The 13,508-nt window shown below is 48.5% G+C and overlaps 1 protein-coding gene across 21 annotated transcripts; it reads right to left on the minus strand.

Annotated features, from left to right (window-relative positions):
- Positions 1-9,927: 9,927 nt before the first annotated feature.
- Positions 9,928-12,921, minus strand: LOC148130627 (uncharacterized). 21 transcript variants are annotated; one of them, XM_087962650.1, is made up of 4 exons: positions 11,719-12,921; positions 11,632-11,655; positions 11,536-11,583; positions 9,928-11,472 (listed from the first exon to the last, which is right to left on the minus strand). In XM_087962650.1, the coding sequence occupies exons 1-4, from the start codon at positions 12,421-12,423 to the stop codon at positions 11,089-11,091; spliced, it is 1,161 nt and encodes a 386-aa protein (XP_087818776.1). In that variant the 5' UTR covers positions 12,424-12,921; the 3' UTR covers positions 9,928-11,088. The 21 variants fall into 21 exon arrangements, with proteins under 21 accessions (XP_087818776.1, XP_087818774.1, XP_087818769.1 ...); XM_087962648.1 differs by having other exon boundaries at positions 11,512-11,583; XM_087962643.1 differs by having other exon boundaries at positions 11,512-11,583; positions 11,695-12,921.
- Positions 12,922-13,508: the final 587 nt, after the last annotated feature.

Below are 13,508 nucleotides of genomic sequence, written 5' to 3' on the forward strand. Positions count from 1 at the left end.
CAGCCCAGCACACCATCCCCCACCACTTGTATATATAGAGAGATGGCAGCTCCGGTCACACACTGCTTGCACTGGCACTAAGCCGAAAGCACCAGCCTGAAGATGGCGAGTGGGACCTCGCCGAAACGTTGCCTAGATACTTTGAATCTTACGGGAGAGAACCCGAATAACCAAAGATCCATATATATATATATATATATATATATATATATATATATTTATATATTTATATATTTATATATTTATATATATATTTATTTTCTGAGGTTCTCGCGGGTATTTGTATGTGGATCTTTGGTTATTCGGGTTTTCTCCGCGTAAGATTGGAAGTATCTGAGCAGCGTTTCGATGAAGTCTCATTCATCATCTTCAGGCTTCTGTCTTCAGCTCTGTGCTTCTCAGAGTTCTTCTCTGAGAAGCACAGAGCTGAAGACAGAAGCCTGAAGATGATGAATGAGACTTCATCAAACGTTGCCTAGATACTTCCAATCTTACACGGGAGAAAACCCGAATAACCAAAGATCCATATATATATATATATATATATACACATAAATATAAAAGTATATTTACCTACCTACCTACCTACTATCTATCAATCTATCTATTATCTATTTATTATCTACTGTCTTCTTCTATAAATCTGTTATCTATCTATTATCTATCATCTATCAATCTATTATCTATTATCCATCATCTATCAATCTATCTATTATCTATTATCCATCATCTATCTATCATCTATCTATCTATCTATCATCTATCTATCTATCTATCTATCTATCTATCTATCTATCTATCTATCTATCATTTATTTATTTAAATTTATATGCCACCTCCCTTGTTATTCAAAGTGACTCTAGGCAACCTACAATGCAGTAAACATATAAAATTGACCAGAAAGGGTCAAACTTCAGCTAAGAAGAAAACAACATTCCCACCAACAGGGCCAGCTGCTATAAACAGAGACCGAATCCCACTCCCTTGTAGCACTGATGGTGTTACCTATTTGGGTCATGAAACGTCTGCAAGAAAACCACCAAGCTCAGAGAGCACCAAGGATCCCACAGTTCAAACCTGAGCAGCAAAGACTATAAAAAAGATGTTGAGACTCAAAGTGCAGAGAAGAGCAACCAGGATGATTAGGGGATGATCGGAGGCTAAAACATACGATGAACGGTTGCAGGAACTGGGCCTGGCTAATCTAGTAAAGAGAAGGACCAGGGGAGACAGGATAACAGTCTTCCAATATTTGAGGGGCTGCCACAGAGAGGAGGAAGGGGTCAAGCTATTTTCCAAAGCACCAGACAAGGAATAAAGGATGGAAACTGAACAAGGAGAGATTCAACCTGGAAATAAGGAGAAACTTTCTGACAGGGAGAACAATCAGCCCATGGAACAGAAGTTGCCTTTGGAAGTTGTGGGAGCTTCATCACTTGAGACCTTCAAGAAGAGATTGGACTGCCATCTGTCAGAAATGGTGTAGGGTTGTTAGGAATATGAATCACCTAGCAGCTATTTGGGTTGGACAATATATAAACCAGGATAGACATTTTAAATACTGTATCTTTAAGAAAATCCTAAAAGTGTAATTGGGTGTGGTTTCTCAAACAGCCATAAGATGGAGCCAGAAACCTGGGTTGTCTTTGTCTTAGTCTCAGTGTGTCTCAGTGAGTCTCTTTTTCCTTCTGTTGGAGAGTTTTGCTGTTCCTTCTAATTGACTGATATTCATGGATTTGATGTAAGTCTTGTTACTGAACTGTTTTTGACACTGGACTTTGTTATTGGATTATCCCTGGACTGAAAACTGACTGATTTAACCTGTGAATGACTTTGGACTGCTTATCTTGAACTTTGCTTAAACCTTTAGTGAAAGTAAAAAAAACCTACATTTACTGTACAGGGTATCTGTGTGCTGTGTGTGTATTATTCAAACACTTCTCTCAAATACGTCTCCCTGTATGCGCTCATTCTCCTAACGGGGAATTACCTCAACAAGGGTCTGGCGCTTGGGCGGGGGAGGTTGGGCTAGATCAGTGGTTGCCAACTGGTGGGCTGGGGACCATTGGTGGTCCGCAAGAAAATTTTGGTGGTCCACAGAGAAATGTCACCCCCAAAGCAATTAATCCAGTCTGTGCAGGAACACAAGGCTTGCGTCGCTTGCATTGCGAACAACACGAGGTAGTGAGGGGAGGGGAGAAAGGGCAGAGGGGTGGAACTTGCCCCACTCGCCCCACATGCCTGGCCTGGCCACCGGGCTGCTTCTTTCCGCTTCTTTCTTCTTCTGCTTTTGGCTGCGCACAAGGAAAGCAGCAGAAGTCTTTCTTTCTCTCCCCCAAACTCTGCCAGAAATGAGTCTCTGGGACCCTGCAAGGCCTCCTGCTCCAAGAGGCTCATTTCTGGTGGAGTTTGGGGGAGAGAAAGAAAGACTTTTGCGGCTTCTGCTGCTTTCCTTGCATGAATCCAAAAGTCTCTCTCTCCCCTGAGAACAGAGCTGCAATCCCAAATAAAGAACGATCGATCATTAGGAAAATGGGGTGGGGAATTTTCCTGCAGACTTTTTTTTGGGATTTTCCCAGGGTCTCTGGTCCGCGGGATTTAAAATGATGAGTTTGGTGGTCCCAGAGGTCCAAAAGGTGGGCGACCCCTGGATTAGACGACCTCCAAAATCCCTTCCGACTCTGTTAATCTGTTAAAAGCGTCTCTTCCATTGTTACAACGGACCATTTCTTTCCTTTTCCCCAGCTGCTCATTAACTAACTCAAATGCTGAAGGAGTAGGAAACGGGGTGGGTGGGGGAAGGTCCGGAATAGAGGGGAAACACAAACAGGAAAAAATCTTTTTTTCCTTTTAACTGCCCTGCGCTGAAGTGTGACCCATCAGCCAGAGCTTCTCGGGTGGGACAGCCATAAATTCGGCAGTCCGGTTTCTCATTTGCATTAACTTTCTTTTCTTTTCTTTTTAACTGCTTTTCTGGAGCGCTCAAGTTGAGATCTCCAGTCATTAAGGGGGGGCTCAGGTCAGCTCTCCTTCCTCTTTGTCTGGGAGCGAGAAAGATTAATGGTCAGGAGCCAATCTTCCCACTGCATGGAGTAAATTATCTGCAGAAAGCAGGTGAAAGAGAGAGGAGAGAGGGAGAGGGAGGGAGGGAGGGAGAGGGACAGAGAGAGAGAAGAGGGGGAGAGAGAGGAAGGGGGAAGAGGGACAGAGAGAGAGAGGGAGGGAGGGAGAGGGAGGGAGGGAGGGAGAGAGAGGACAGAGAGAGAGGAGGGGGAGAGAGAGGAAGGGGAGGGGAGGGGGAGAGAGAGAAAGAGGGGAAGAGGGACAGAGAGGGAGGGGGAGGGAGGGAGGGGAGGGAGAGGGGGAGAATGAAAAAGAGAGGGAGAGGGTGTGAAAGGGGCTGATGGAGGGGAGAGAGAGAGGGAGGGAAGGAGAGGGAGGGAGAGGGGAGAGAAAGGGAGAGGGGAGAAAGAGGGGAGAGGGAGAGAGGAGAGAGGGAGGAGGAGGGAGAGGGAGACAGAGAGAGGGAGAGGGACAGAGGGAGAGGGAGGGAGAGAGGGAGGGCAAAAGAGAGAGAAAAAGAGGGAAAGGGTGTGAAAGAGGGGTATATGGAGAGGGGGAGAGGGGAGAGGGAGGGAGGGGAGACAGAGAGAGAAAGAGAGAGGGAGAGGGACAGAGAGGGGAGAGAAAGGAGAGGGGGAGAAAGAGGGAGAGGGAGAGAGGAGGAGAGGAGGAGGGAGAGGGGAGACAGAGAGACGGAGAGGGACAGAGAGGGACGGGGAGGGGGAGGGAGAGGAGGAAAGAGAGAGGGAGGGAGAGGGACAGAGAGAGAGAAGAGGGGGAGATGGGGAGAGGGAGAGAGTAAGAGAGGGAGGGAGGGGGGAGAAAGAGATGTGGGTTCCCCCCCTTTTCTGCTTCCCAGAATATTCAGTCCCCACTCTACGGATGGTCCTCGACTTACAACCACTATGGAGCCCCCAACTATACGTCGCTCAGTGCGAAATGTGTTGAGTGAGTTTTGCCCCCTTGTACCGTACGATTTTTCTTGGCACAGTGGCTAAGTGAATCACTGCCGTTGTTAAGTCAGTCACACGGTCGTTAAGTGAATCTGGCTTCCCCGTCGACTTGGCTTGTCGGAAGGTTGCAAAAGGGGCCTCATCATGTGACTCCCCGTGAGGCAACCATCATAAGTAGGAAGCCGTTGCCAAGCGGCCGAATGTACATCGCGTGACCACGGGGGATGTTGCGAGCGTCATAAGTGTGGAAAAACTGGTTGTAGGTCACTTTTTTCAGTGCCGTTGCAACTTCGTCACTGAGCAAACTGTTGGTAAATTTGGGCAGCCCTGCTTCCTATCAATCATATCAGCTTCCCAGCCCCACCCACTTCTGGATTTAATTGAAATCCAACATTAACTGGTTAGGAGCAGTGAAAGGAGGCATTGCTCAAGGTGTCGGTTGCTTGGAAAGGACGACTGATGTTGCCTCCTCACTTAAATTATATAAATCTGTTTGTTCGTTTGTTTGTATCCCACCTTTATTATTTGATAAATAATACACGGCCATCAATACACACAATGCTCATTCCTCCTCCTCTTTTCCACACAACAACCCTGCTGTGAGGTGAGTTGGGCTGAGAGAGAATCACTGACCCAAAGTCACCCAGATGGCTTTCCTGCCTAAGGCGGGACTAGAACTCACCGTCTCCTGGTGTTTGATTGGGCCAAAGTCACCCAGCTGGCTTCCGTGTCTAAGGCGGGACTAGAACCTTTTTGAGCTCCTGTGCCAAAAATTGTGCGCACGCTCACGCATGCGCGCTCACATGCCAGCACATGCACACACAATCCCCACCCATCCCTGCCGCCACCTTACCTGCACTGTGCCTGCACTGTGCCTTTGGCCAGTTTGAGGCCTTTTTCGGCCTACCAAAGGCTTCAGGAAGGCTTCTGCAGGCTTTGCAGGCTGAAAAACTAGTTCCATTTGGTCACTTCCGGTATTTTCGGAAAAACAGGAAGTGATGAAACGGGCCTAGTTTACGGCCTGCAAAGCCTGCAGAAGCCTGCAAAAGCCTTCCTCAAGCTTTTAGGAGGCTGAAAAAGGCCTCAAACCGGCCCAAGCTGTGTGAGGCACGCACATGCGCAGTGAGGTAAGTTTGCCTGCAGCTTGCGTGCCGACACAAATGGCTCTGCGTGCCACCTGTGGCACATGTGCCATAGGTTCGCCATCACGGCCCTATACCCTCCTTCAGGGTCCTCCTCGTCCCCGAAGGAGACCTTTGCCAATCTTCCTGAGACTGGGCATCTCTGCAACCATGGCCCTGTCAAAAATACCTTTTTTTTTTTGCCGTATGGCCCACACCTGCAGCACCCTGCTTGGCGTGGCACCTGGTGCCCGATCTCTCGAAGCATTGGCACCAGAGGCAGGCGATGAGCGAGCGCTGCAAAGGGAGCAGCCCATTAACGGAGGGTCATCTCACCTGGTGTGGGAAAAACAAGCCGGCTTCAAAAAACGTGCATTTAGGACCGAGGTTCTCTGTTAAGGGAAACCAGGTGAGGAGAGGTGACTTTCAGGTTTACCGTTGAACTGGCTCAGGCGTCTCCCTCCAGCAACCGGGAACAAGCAGAAGGGGCCGTATTTCAGCACTGCGGCTGTTCCTCCTCTGGATCCACCATGAAGGAGACAGGCAATTAAAGCACTGGAGGAAATTTAAAGTCCGGCGGGTTGACGAGCCCACAAGCAGAAGAGATTTGGATCAGCCCGGAAGGTCTCGGTTTAACGGAGGTGAGGTGGTGGGGAATGTGCACACGGCGGTCGAGAGGTCAGAAATAAAGAGGGTATTTGTAGCTCGGGGTTGAATTGGGGGTCCTTGGTGCTTTTGTGAGATTGGTGGGTTTCTTGGAGACGTTTCATGACCCAACTAGGTAACACCATCAGTGCTAGAAGGGAATGGGGTGTACGGAGGGAGAGGGAGAAGGAGAGGGGAGGAGGAGTAAAGAACTGTGGGATCCTTGGTGTATTCTGAGTTTGGTTGAGGGTTTTTTTTTGCAGATGTTTCATGACCCAACTAGGTAACATCATCAGTGCTAGGAGGGAGTGGTGTTTGAGAGAGGAGGAGGAGGAGGAGGAGGAGGAGGAGGAGGAGGAGGAGGAGGAGGAGGAGAACAGTGGGGTCCTTGGTGTATTCTGAGTTTCGTGGGAGTTTTTTTGCAGATGTTTCATTATCTAACTAGGAAACATCATCAGTGCTAGAAGGAGTGGAGTTTGAGAGAGGAGGAGGAGGAAGAGGAGGGAGAGGGAGAGGAGGAGGAGGAGGAGGAGGAGGAGGAGGAGGAGGAGGAGGAGGAGGAGGAGGAGGAGGAGGAGGAGGAGGAGGAGGAGGAGAACAGTGGGGTCCTTGGTGTATTCTGAGTTTCGTGGGAGTTTTTTTGCAGATGTTTCATTATCTAACTAGGAAACATCATCAGTGCTAGAAGGGAGTGGAGTTTGAGAGAGGAGGAGGAGGAAGAGGAGGGAGAGGGAGAGGAGGAGGAGGAGGAGGAGGAGGAGGAGGAGGAGGAGGAGGAGGAGGAGGAGGAGGAGGAGGAGGAGGAGGAGGAGAACAGTGGGGTCCTTGGTGTATTCTGAGTTTCGTGGGAGTTTTTTTGCAGATGTTTCATTACCCAACTAGGAAACATCATCAGTGCTAGAAGGTAGTGGGGAGTATGGAGGGAGGAGCAAGAAGAAAAGGATTGTTGGTTCCTTGATGCGGAGTTGGTTTGTTTTTTTTCTTGCAGATGTTTTATGACCCAACTAGGCAACATCATCATGCTAGAAGTGAATGGGGATTGTGGAGAAGGTGCTGGTGACTGAGGAAGAGGAAGGAGGAAGAAGCAGAAGCAGGGGAAGGAGGGGAGGAGGAGGAGGAGAATTTGGAGTGTTCTTGTCAGGGACGTCTGGAGAATTCTGGGAGTCCACACATCTTAAAGTTGTCAAAGTTGGAAAACTCTGAATTATAACAAGAAAAAAAAGAACAGGAGGACGACGACTGTGGATTTAGGGTTTTCTTGCAAATGTTTTATGATCCAAGTAGGAGACATTATCGGCGCTAGAAGAAAATGGGGATGGTGGAGAGATGGAGAAGGAGGCGATGAAGGAGGAGAGGAAAAGGAAGAGGAGTCAAACGAGGACCCTGTGGGTCCTTGGTGCACTCTGACCTTGGTTTCTTGCAGACATATTACCCAACTCCGTAACGCCATCAGGGCTTGTAGTAACATCACATTGAATCCATACCATCACTAGCACCGATGACAGTCCGTTACCTGTTGGGGCACCCAATGGAAATATATTCCTAGTCCTGCTGCCTAAAAGGAGCGCCTGCCTTTCTGACCAGCTGGGCCGCGATGCCCCCCCCCCCGTACAAGTACCGCTGCCCCCCAAAATCTTTTTGACCTGTGTAACTTTGATCAAACTGAGATGCCCTCCCGTGTGTGCGAAAGGTGAGATTTGTGGTGACTGGGTGACTTTTCTGGAAGGAAAAAGAAATCGAAGGGAGATTTAGAGAGCCAGACAAGTGTGTAAAAGAGCCAGGAGACGGGCTTTTACTTTCAATCGTCTCTCTCTCTCTCTCTCCCCCCGTTATGATTTATTAATGCTGGGCTTTTGATAAGAATTAAATTCTGGGAGCCGCGAACGAAAAAGAGACACCGAGAATCGTTTCGGCTCACCGCCGCGGCTAAATCCATCACTGCAAAGGCCGTCGCAGGAGACGGGACGTTTCTAAATGAGGCAGAAGGGAAAGGATGGGAAAGAGGTGAGCATCGGGGGTGGAGGGGGCAGGAGCAGGTGGGTTACAGGTGTAGTCCTCGACTTGCAACCGTCGTTGAGCCGGAACATTGGTGCTAAGAAAATGAACCCCTGCCGCTAGTTAGGACATCCCTGAATCTGGGACGAATAGTTTTCCGGTTGCGGAAGGACTGGGTGCTAAGATTCAACAGGAAAGACCTCCAACAAGTCGGAAATTTCGGTCGGTTAGGGCAGTGGTGGGATTCACATTTTTTTACTACCAGTTCTGTGGGGGCGTGGCTTGGTGGGCGTGGCAGGGGAAGGATACTGCAAAATCCTCCTTCCCTTCCCTCCCCACCCCACTAACCTGCTTTCCAGCTCCGTTCTCCTGGGCAGGGCAACCAAAGGAGACCCAGCCGATCAGTTGGGAGGCAGAGAAGAGATGGGGTTGGCGGGGCCAGTCAGAGGTGGGATTGGCCGGTTCTCCAGAACTACTCCACATTTCTGCTACTGGTTCTCCAGAACTGGTCTGAACCGGCTGAATATACCACCTCTGGACATCACCCTTTGAGGACCTTGTGCCAGAAGTGACCTCCACAAACCCAGGTTCAATGGAGGTTAAAGAGAACCTGCAGATGTCCGAGAAGACTCTCCAATCCTTCAGGTCCGAGTTGACCCAAAGATGTTTTTTTCCCAAAGGAAACTAGACCTTCTTGTGGGGGTATGTGTGTGTTCCTTGAAGACCTTTTGCTTCTCATCCGAGAAGCTTCTTCAGGTCCAACTGGAGAAGAACGGAAGAAGCTTCTCGGATGAGAAGCGACACGTTTTCAGAAAAATAAAGCAAGAAAGTCCAGTTATCTTTTTGGAAAAAGCACCACTGGGACAGAACCAGGACAGCCTTATGTGCAAATTTGGGGGTGCCCAGGCCGGGCTCTAGAAGTTCACCATAACTCCAGAGCAGTGGTGGGATACAATTATTTTTTACTACTGGTTCTGTGGACTAACCCATTTCTGCTACTGGTTAGTTAGGGTTAGGGTTGGTGGGGCCAGTCAGAGGTGGGATTGGCCGGTTCTCTGAACTACTCAAATTTTCCGCTACCGGTTCTTGAGAACCGGTCCGAACCGGCTGAATAACACTTCTGATGAAGGGAGCTTCGATCCATTTGAGGACCTTCCTTGGCAATGTGGTTAAGTGAGTCTCTGCCTGTTGTGGTTCGCCGGCAGCCGGTGCAGACGGCAGCAGAGTTGGACAATGGGGAAGAACGGGGACCAGTCCGGGATACTGGAGAGGACTCGGACGAAGGTCCTGCATCCGATGCAGAGATGGGGCCAGGACCATCTGGGAGTGGGATGCTGCCTTCTGAGCCTCCGGAGTCTGGCAGCAGCGAGGCAGAGGACCCAGGGGAGCCTGTTCCCAGTGCATGTATGCGCAGAACTGCTAGAAGGCGAGAGCCAGCTGAGACAAAAGGGGTGACTCGGGAGTAAGGCTGGGAGGTGATGACCCCTCCCATAAGGGATAAAAGTCAGGCCAAGATGATGAAACCTTTGCAGGAAGCAAAATCGTTCAATCAGTTCAGAGTCATTCTGGAAGCTCTTTGTGCTTCAGTTGGTTTCTTTTCTAGTTCATTTGATACTTCTGTTTTTGGCAGCATTTCACAGAACTGAAAGGTGGGTGCTGATCTCGGGGAACTGTTTAAGATCAGTTCTGGCTGGGAATGTAAGTAATTCCCAGCATTGCAATAAAATAGGTTTTGCTTTTAAAACGAATTTGTGTTCAATTACGTTTGACGAAACCTGGGTCAGAACACGGCCGTTCTTAAGTTAGTCACCCGGCTGTTAAGTGAATCTGGCTTCCCTGTGGAAATTTTGCTTGTCAGAAGGTCGCAAAAGGGGATCACGTGACCCCAGGACATCGCAACCGTCATAAATACAAGTCAGTTGCCAGGTGGTTGAATTCTGGTCAGGGACGCTGCAGCAGTCATAAGTGTGAAAAAGGGTCACAAGTCTCTTTTTTTCAGTGCCGTTGTAACTTCTGGTCACGAAACAAATGTCGTAAGTTGAGGATTCTCTGTATAACCCCAAACACAGCCTTACAATCCATTTGTGAAATACATTCCAATGGGAGATTTGTTTTATATCGAAATTCACACACAATGGCACACTCGAGGTTTTTCTTTTTAAACCAGAATCTTTCTACTTTTTTTCCTCTTTTTAATTCCAGAAAGGGGGCAAAGTTTCATTCTTTATTTCTATTTATAGACACATTACTTCACATTGCTGTTTTTTTTCAAATGCATGGTCTCCTCACCTCTTTTCTGCTTTTAAATTAAGGTGGTGTTTTTTTTTTACAATACAAAAAAAAAATATCCCCCCCAGAAGAAACGAAACAAAAAGGAAAAAACAACAACACCCAGCAGCCCTAAAATTTTTCTTTTTTTTATACCATTCCCGGCCATAAAATTCTTTATAATACTTGTTATTTACATATGAATGCAAGGAAAAAAAAACACTTTAAATTCGGATCCAAAATACAGGAAAAGAGCCAAAAAGGGTTGCAAGGGAAAGGGGAAAACATTTTAAAAAAATAAAATTAAAGAGCCCAAAAGCAAGCAGACATTATGCACAGATTTTCAGAGTAAAATAAAAGTTATTTTTTCCCCATTTTTTCCTTCATTTAAAGGGCCAGTGTTCTTTTTCTTTCCGGGAATCTGATTCAAATTGAGCTATTTTGGAGTAGATTTCTAAGGTAGGCAAATTCCTCCTAAATTTAATAGCAGCTGTTCCTGACATGGCAGTGTTTTTTAAACCTTGGCAATGTTAAGACGGGTGGACTTCAACTCCCAGAATTCCCTAGCCAGCATTCACCGGCTGGGGAATTCTGGGAGTTGCAGTCCACTCGTCTTAACGTTACCAAAGTTGAGAAAACCTGCGATACAATCGGTTGATGGCAACTAAGGTCCCATCTTTTCCTCAGTTGGGCAATCAAAACCTTGATTTTCATCCCCTCTAGATCAGCAGAGCTGGACCGAGCTTTGGTCTCTCTCGTCCAGGGTCTCTCTCGTCCAAGAATTGTCCTTGGGCGCCATGCCTTGCTCCTCCAGCTGAGCTGAATACTGTCACTTGGGGGCAGAAGTGGTGAAGGGACAACAGAGTTTTTGGATTTTGCAAAGCTTGGGGAACTCAGGCCTTGGGTTCCAGCTCCAGGAGAAATTGGGGGGACGGTCACGTCATCTACTCTTGGAAGGAGGAGTCCCCCTGAGGTGAAAATGCAAAGCGAAATCTCAGCTCTTCCAACACTCGTGGTGAACGGCCAGAAGGTGAGGATCTGGGTTAGCTAGGAAGGTGAGGATCTGGGTCTGGTAGAAGGTGAGGATCTGGGTCTGCTAGAAGGTGAGAATCTGGGTCAGCTAGAAGGTGAGAATCTGGGTCAGCTAGAAGATGAGGATTTGGGTCCGCTACAAGGTGAGGATCTGGGTCATCTAGAAGGTGAGGCTCTGGGTCTGTTAGAAGGTGAGAATCTGGGTCAGCTAGAAGAATTGGATCCGCTAGAAGGTGAGGATTTGGGTCCGCTACAAGGTGAGGATCTGAGTCAGCTAGAAGGTGAGGATCTGGGTCATCTAGAAGGCGAGTATCTGGGTCTGTTAGAAGGTGAGAATCTGGGTCTGCTAGAAGAATTGGATCTGCTAGAAGGTGAGGATCTGGATCTGCTAGAAGGTGAGGATTTGGGTCAGCTAGAATAATTGGATCTGCTAGGTGAGAATCTGGATCCGCTAGAAGGTGAGGATTTGGGTCTGCTACAAGGTGAGGATCTGAGTCAGCTAGAAGGTGAGGATCGGGGTCATCTAGAAGGCGAGTATCTGGGTCTGCTAGAAGGTGAGGATCTGGGTCTGTTAGAAGGTGAGAATCTGGGTCAGCTAGAATTGGATCTGCTAGAAGGCGAGTATCTGGGTCTGCTAGAAGGTGAGGATCTGAGGCAGCTAGAAGATGAGAATCTGGGTCTGCTAGAAGGTGAGGATCTAGGTCAGCTAGAAGGTGAGGATCTAGGTCAGCTAGAAGGTGAGGACCTAGGTCAGCTAGAAGGTAAGGATCTGGGTCAGCTAGAAGGCGAGGATCTGGGTCAGCTAGAAGGTGAGGATCTAGGTCAGCTAGAAGGTGAAGATCTAGGTCAGCTAGAAGGTAAGGATCTGGGTCAGCTAGAAGGCGAGGATCTGGGTCAGCTAGAAGGTGAGGATCTAGGTCAGCTAGAAGATGAGAATCTGGGTCTGCTAGAAGGTGAGGATCTAGGTCAGCTAGAAGGTGAGGATCTAGGTCAGCTAGAAGGCGAGGATCTGGGTCAGCTAGAAGGTGAGGATCTAGGTCAGCTAGAAGATGAGAATCTGGGTCTGCTAGAAGGTGAGGATCTAGGTCAGCTAGAAGGTGAGGATCTAGGTCAGCTAGAAGGTAAGGATCTGGGTCAGCTAGAAGGCGAGGATCTGGGTCAGCTAGAAGGTAAGGATCTGGGTCAGCTAGAAGGTGAGGATCTGGGTCAGCTAAAAGGCGAGGATCTGATTGTGCTAGAAGGCGCGGATCTGGGTCTGAAGGTGTCTTCCTATGATGAGGATCCTCCACCATGGCTGTTCTCCAAAAACAACATGCCACAATTCCTACAGGGACATTGGACTTCATCAGGATCTGGAATGGCGATAGAGAGCAACCAAATCCGTACTTCCTACTTAGAAACCCAATGAGCCCAGTGACTCGGAGGTTAGGAAATCTGGAAGAAAGAGTCAACTTAAGATACAGTCTATTGTCTTCTCCTGAAACTCGACATAACAAGGCAGGCTCATCTCAAGTACGTTGAGGAACATCCTCTCAACCAGAGCCTTCACCCCAAGGTTGGGTGGTGGTGATGGGGACCATTTTCTCAAAGGCCATTTTTGAGCAAGCCTTGACCACTTGACGTCCTCCAAGACAGATGGACTACCATATCCATCAGCCCCACAGCCACCACCACCCCCGGGCCTTGCAGAACTCCTTACACAAAATGGATGGGAACCAGGGCCGAGAATTGGTCAGGCCTGGTTAGTTAAGGACATCTTAAGGCTCTGCCAGGGTCCACAGGTCCATGTTGACCTTTATATCAGGGTTGTCCGATCTCATCTGCTTTAAGAACTGCGGGCTTCAACTCCCAGAATTCCCCAGCTGGGGAATTCTGGGAGTTGAAGCTCACAAATCTTAAAAGCAGTTGAGATTGGAATAAATACTGAATTTTGCCTACAGGAAGGAATGCTTCGGGATACGTCCCATTTCCATGTTTGCAAAAGAACCCACTATTTCCAGATTTTCCATGTGGGGATGGAGAGAAGAGGCCGGGCCAGTTGCCAGAGACTCTTTTGGCATCACGGCAGATGCCAAAACTCATCCTTACCATGCCCCGGGCTTTCTTTTCCACACGCCGTCGCTCAAGGAACGCCCTCATTTCCACCCGAGTTCCTTTCATCCAAGCTCATTTTGTGACACGCCGTGTTTAAAAGCACCTTAGAAATCAAGTTGAGTCTTAATTCCTAAGAAGATCGGGCGAGGGGGAGGTCTGGTGTGTTTCTTTGGGAAGCTGGGAGGCAGAGAGTACACCTGTCAAGAGGAATTTTACAGCCTGTCTCGTTTCCCCCCGGAGGCTTTGCAATTCGCCACGCGGAGCGAGGAACCGTAATATTCACGGAGAAGATTCAAGAGGAAGAAAAGGAAATTGTCTGGCACCGGGGTGTGTGTGT

Source organism: Notechis scutatus, chromosome 4, assembly GCF_049901735.1.
Source record: "Notechis scutatus isolate UNSWTSFEM ecotype Mainland chromosome 4, rNotScu1.2, whole genome shotgun sequence".
Lineage (NCBI taxonomy): Eukaryota > Metazoa > Chordata > Lepidosauria > Squamata > Elapidae > Notechis > Notechis scutatus.

Coding starts and splice junctions, on each gene's coding strand:
- LOC148130627 (XM_087962635.1), bottom strand. CDS start 12,423: ATGAAGTCCAATGTCCCTGTAGGAATTGTGGCATGTTGTTTTTGGAGA. Junction 11,656..11,694: donor TAGCAGACCCAGATACTCGC/CTTCTAGCAGAT, acceptor CCAGATTCTCAC/CTTCTAACAGACCCAGATCC. Junction 11,076..11,124: donor TAGCAGACCCAGATCCTCAC/CTTCTACCAGAC, acceptor CCAGATCCTCAC/CTTCTGGCCGTTCACCACGA.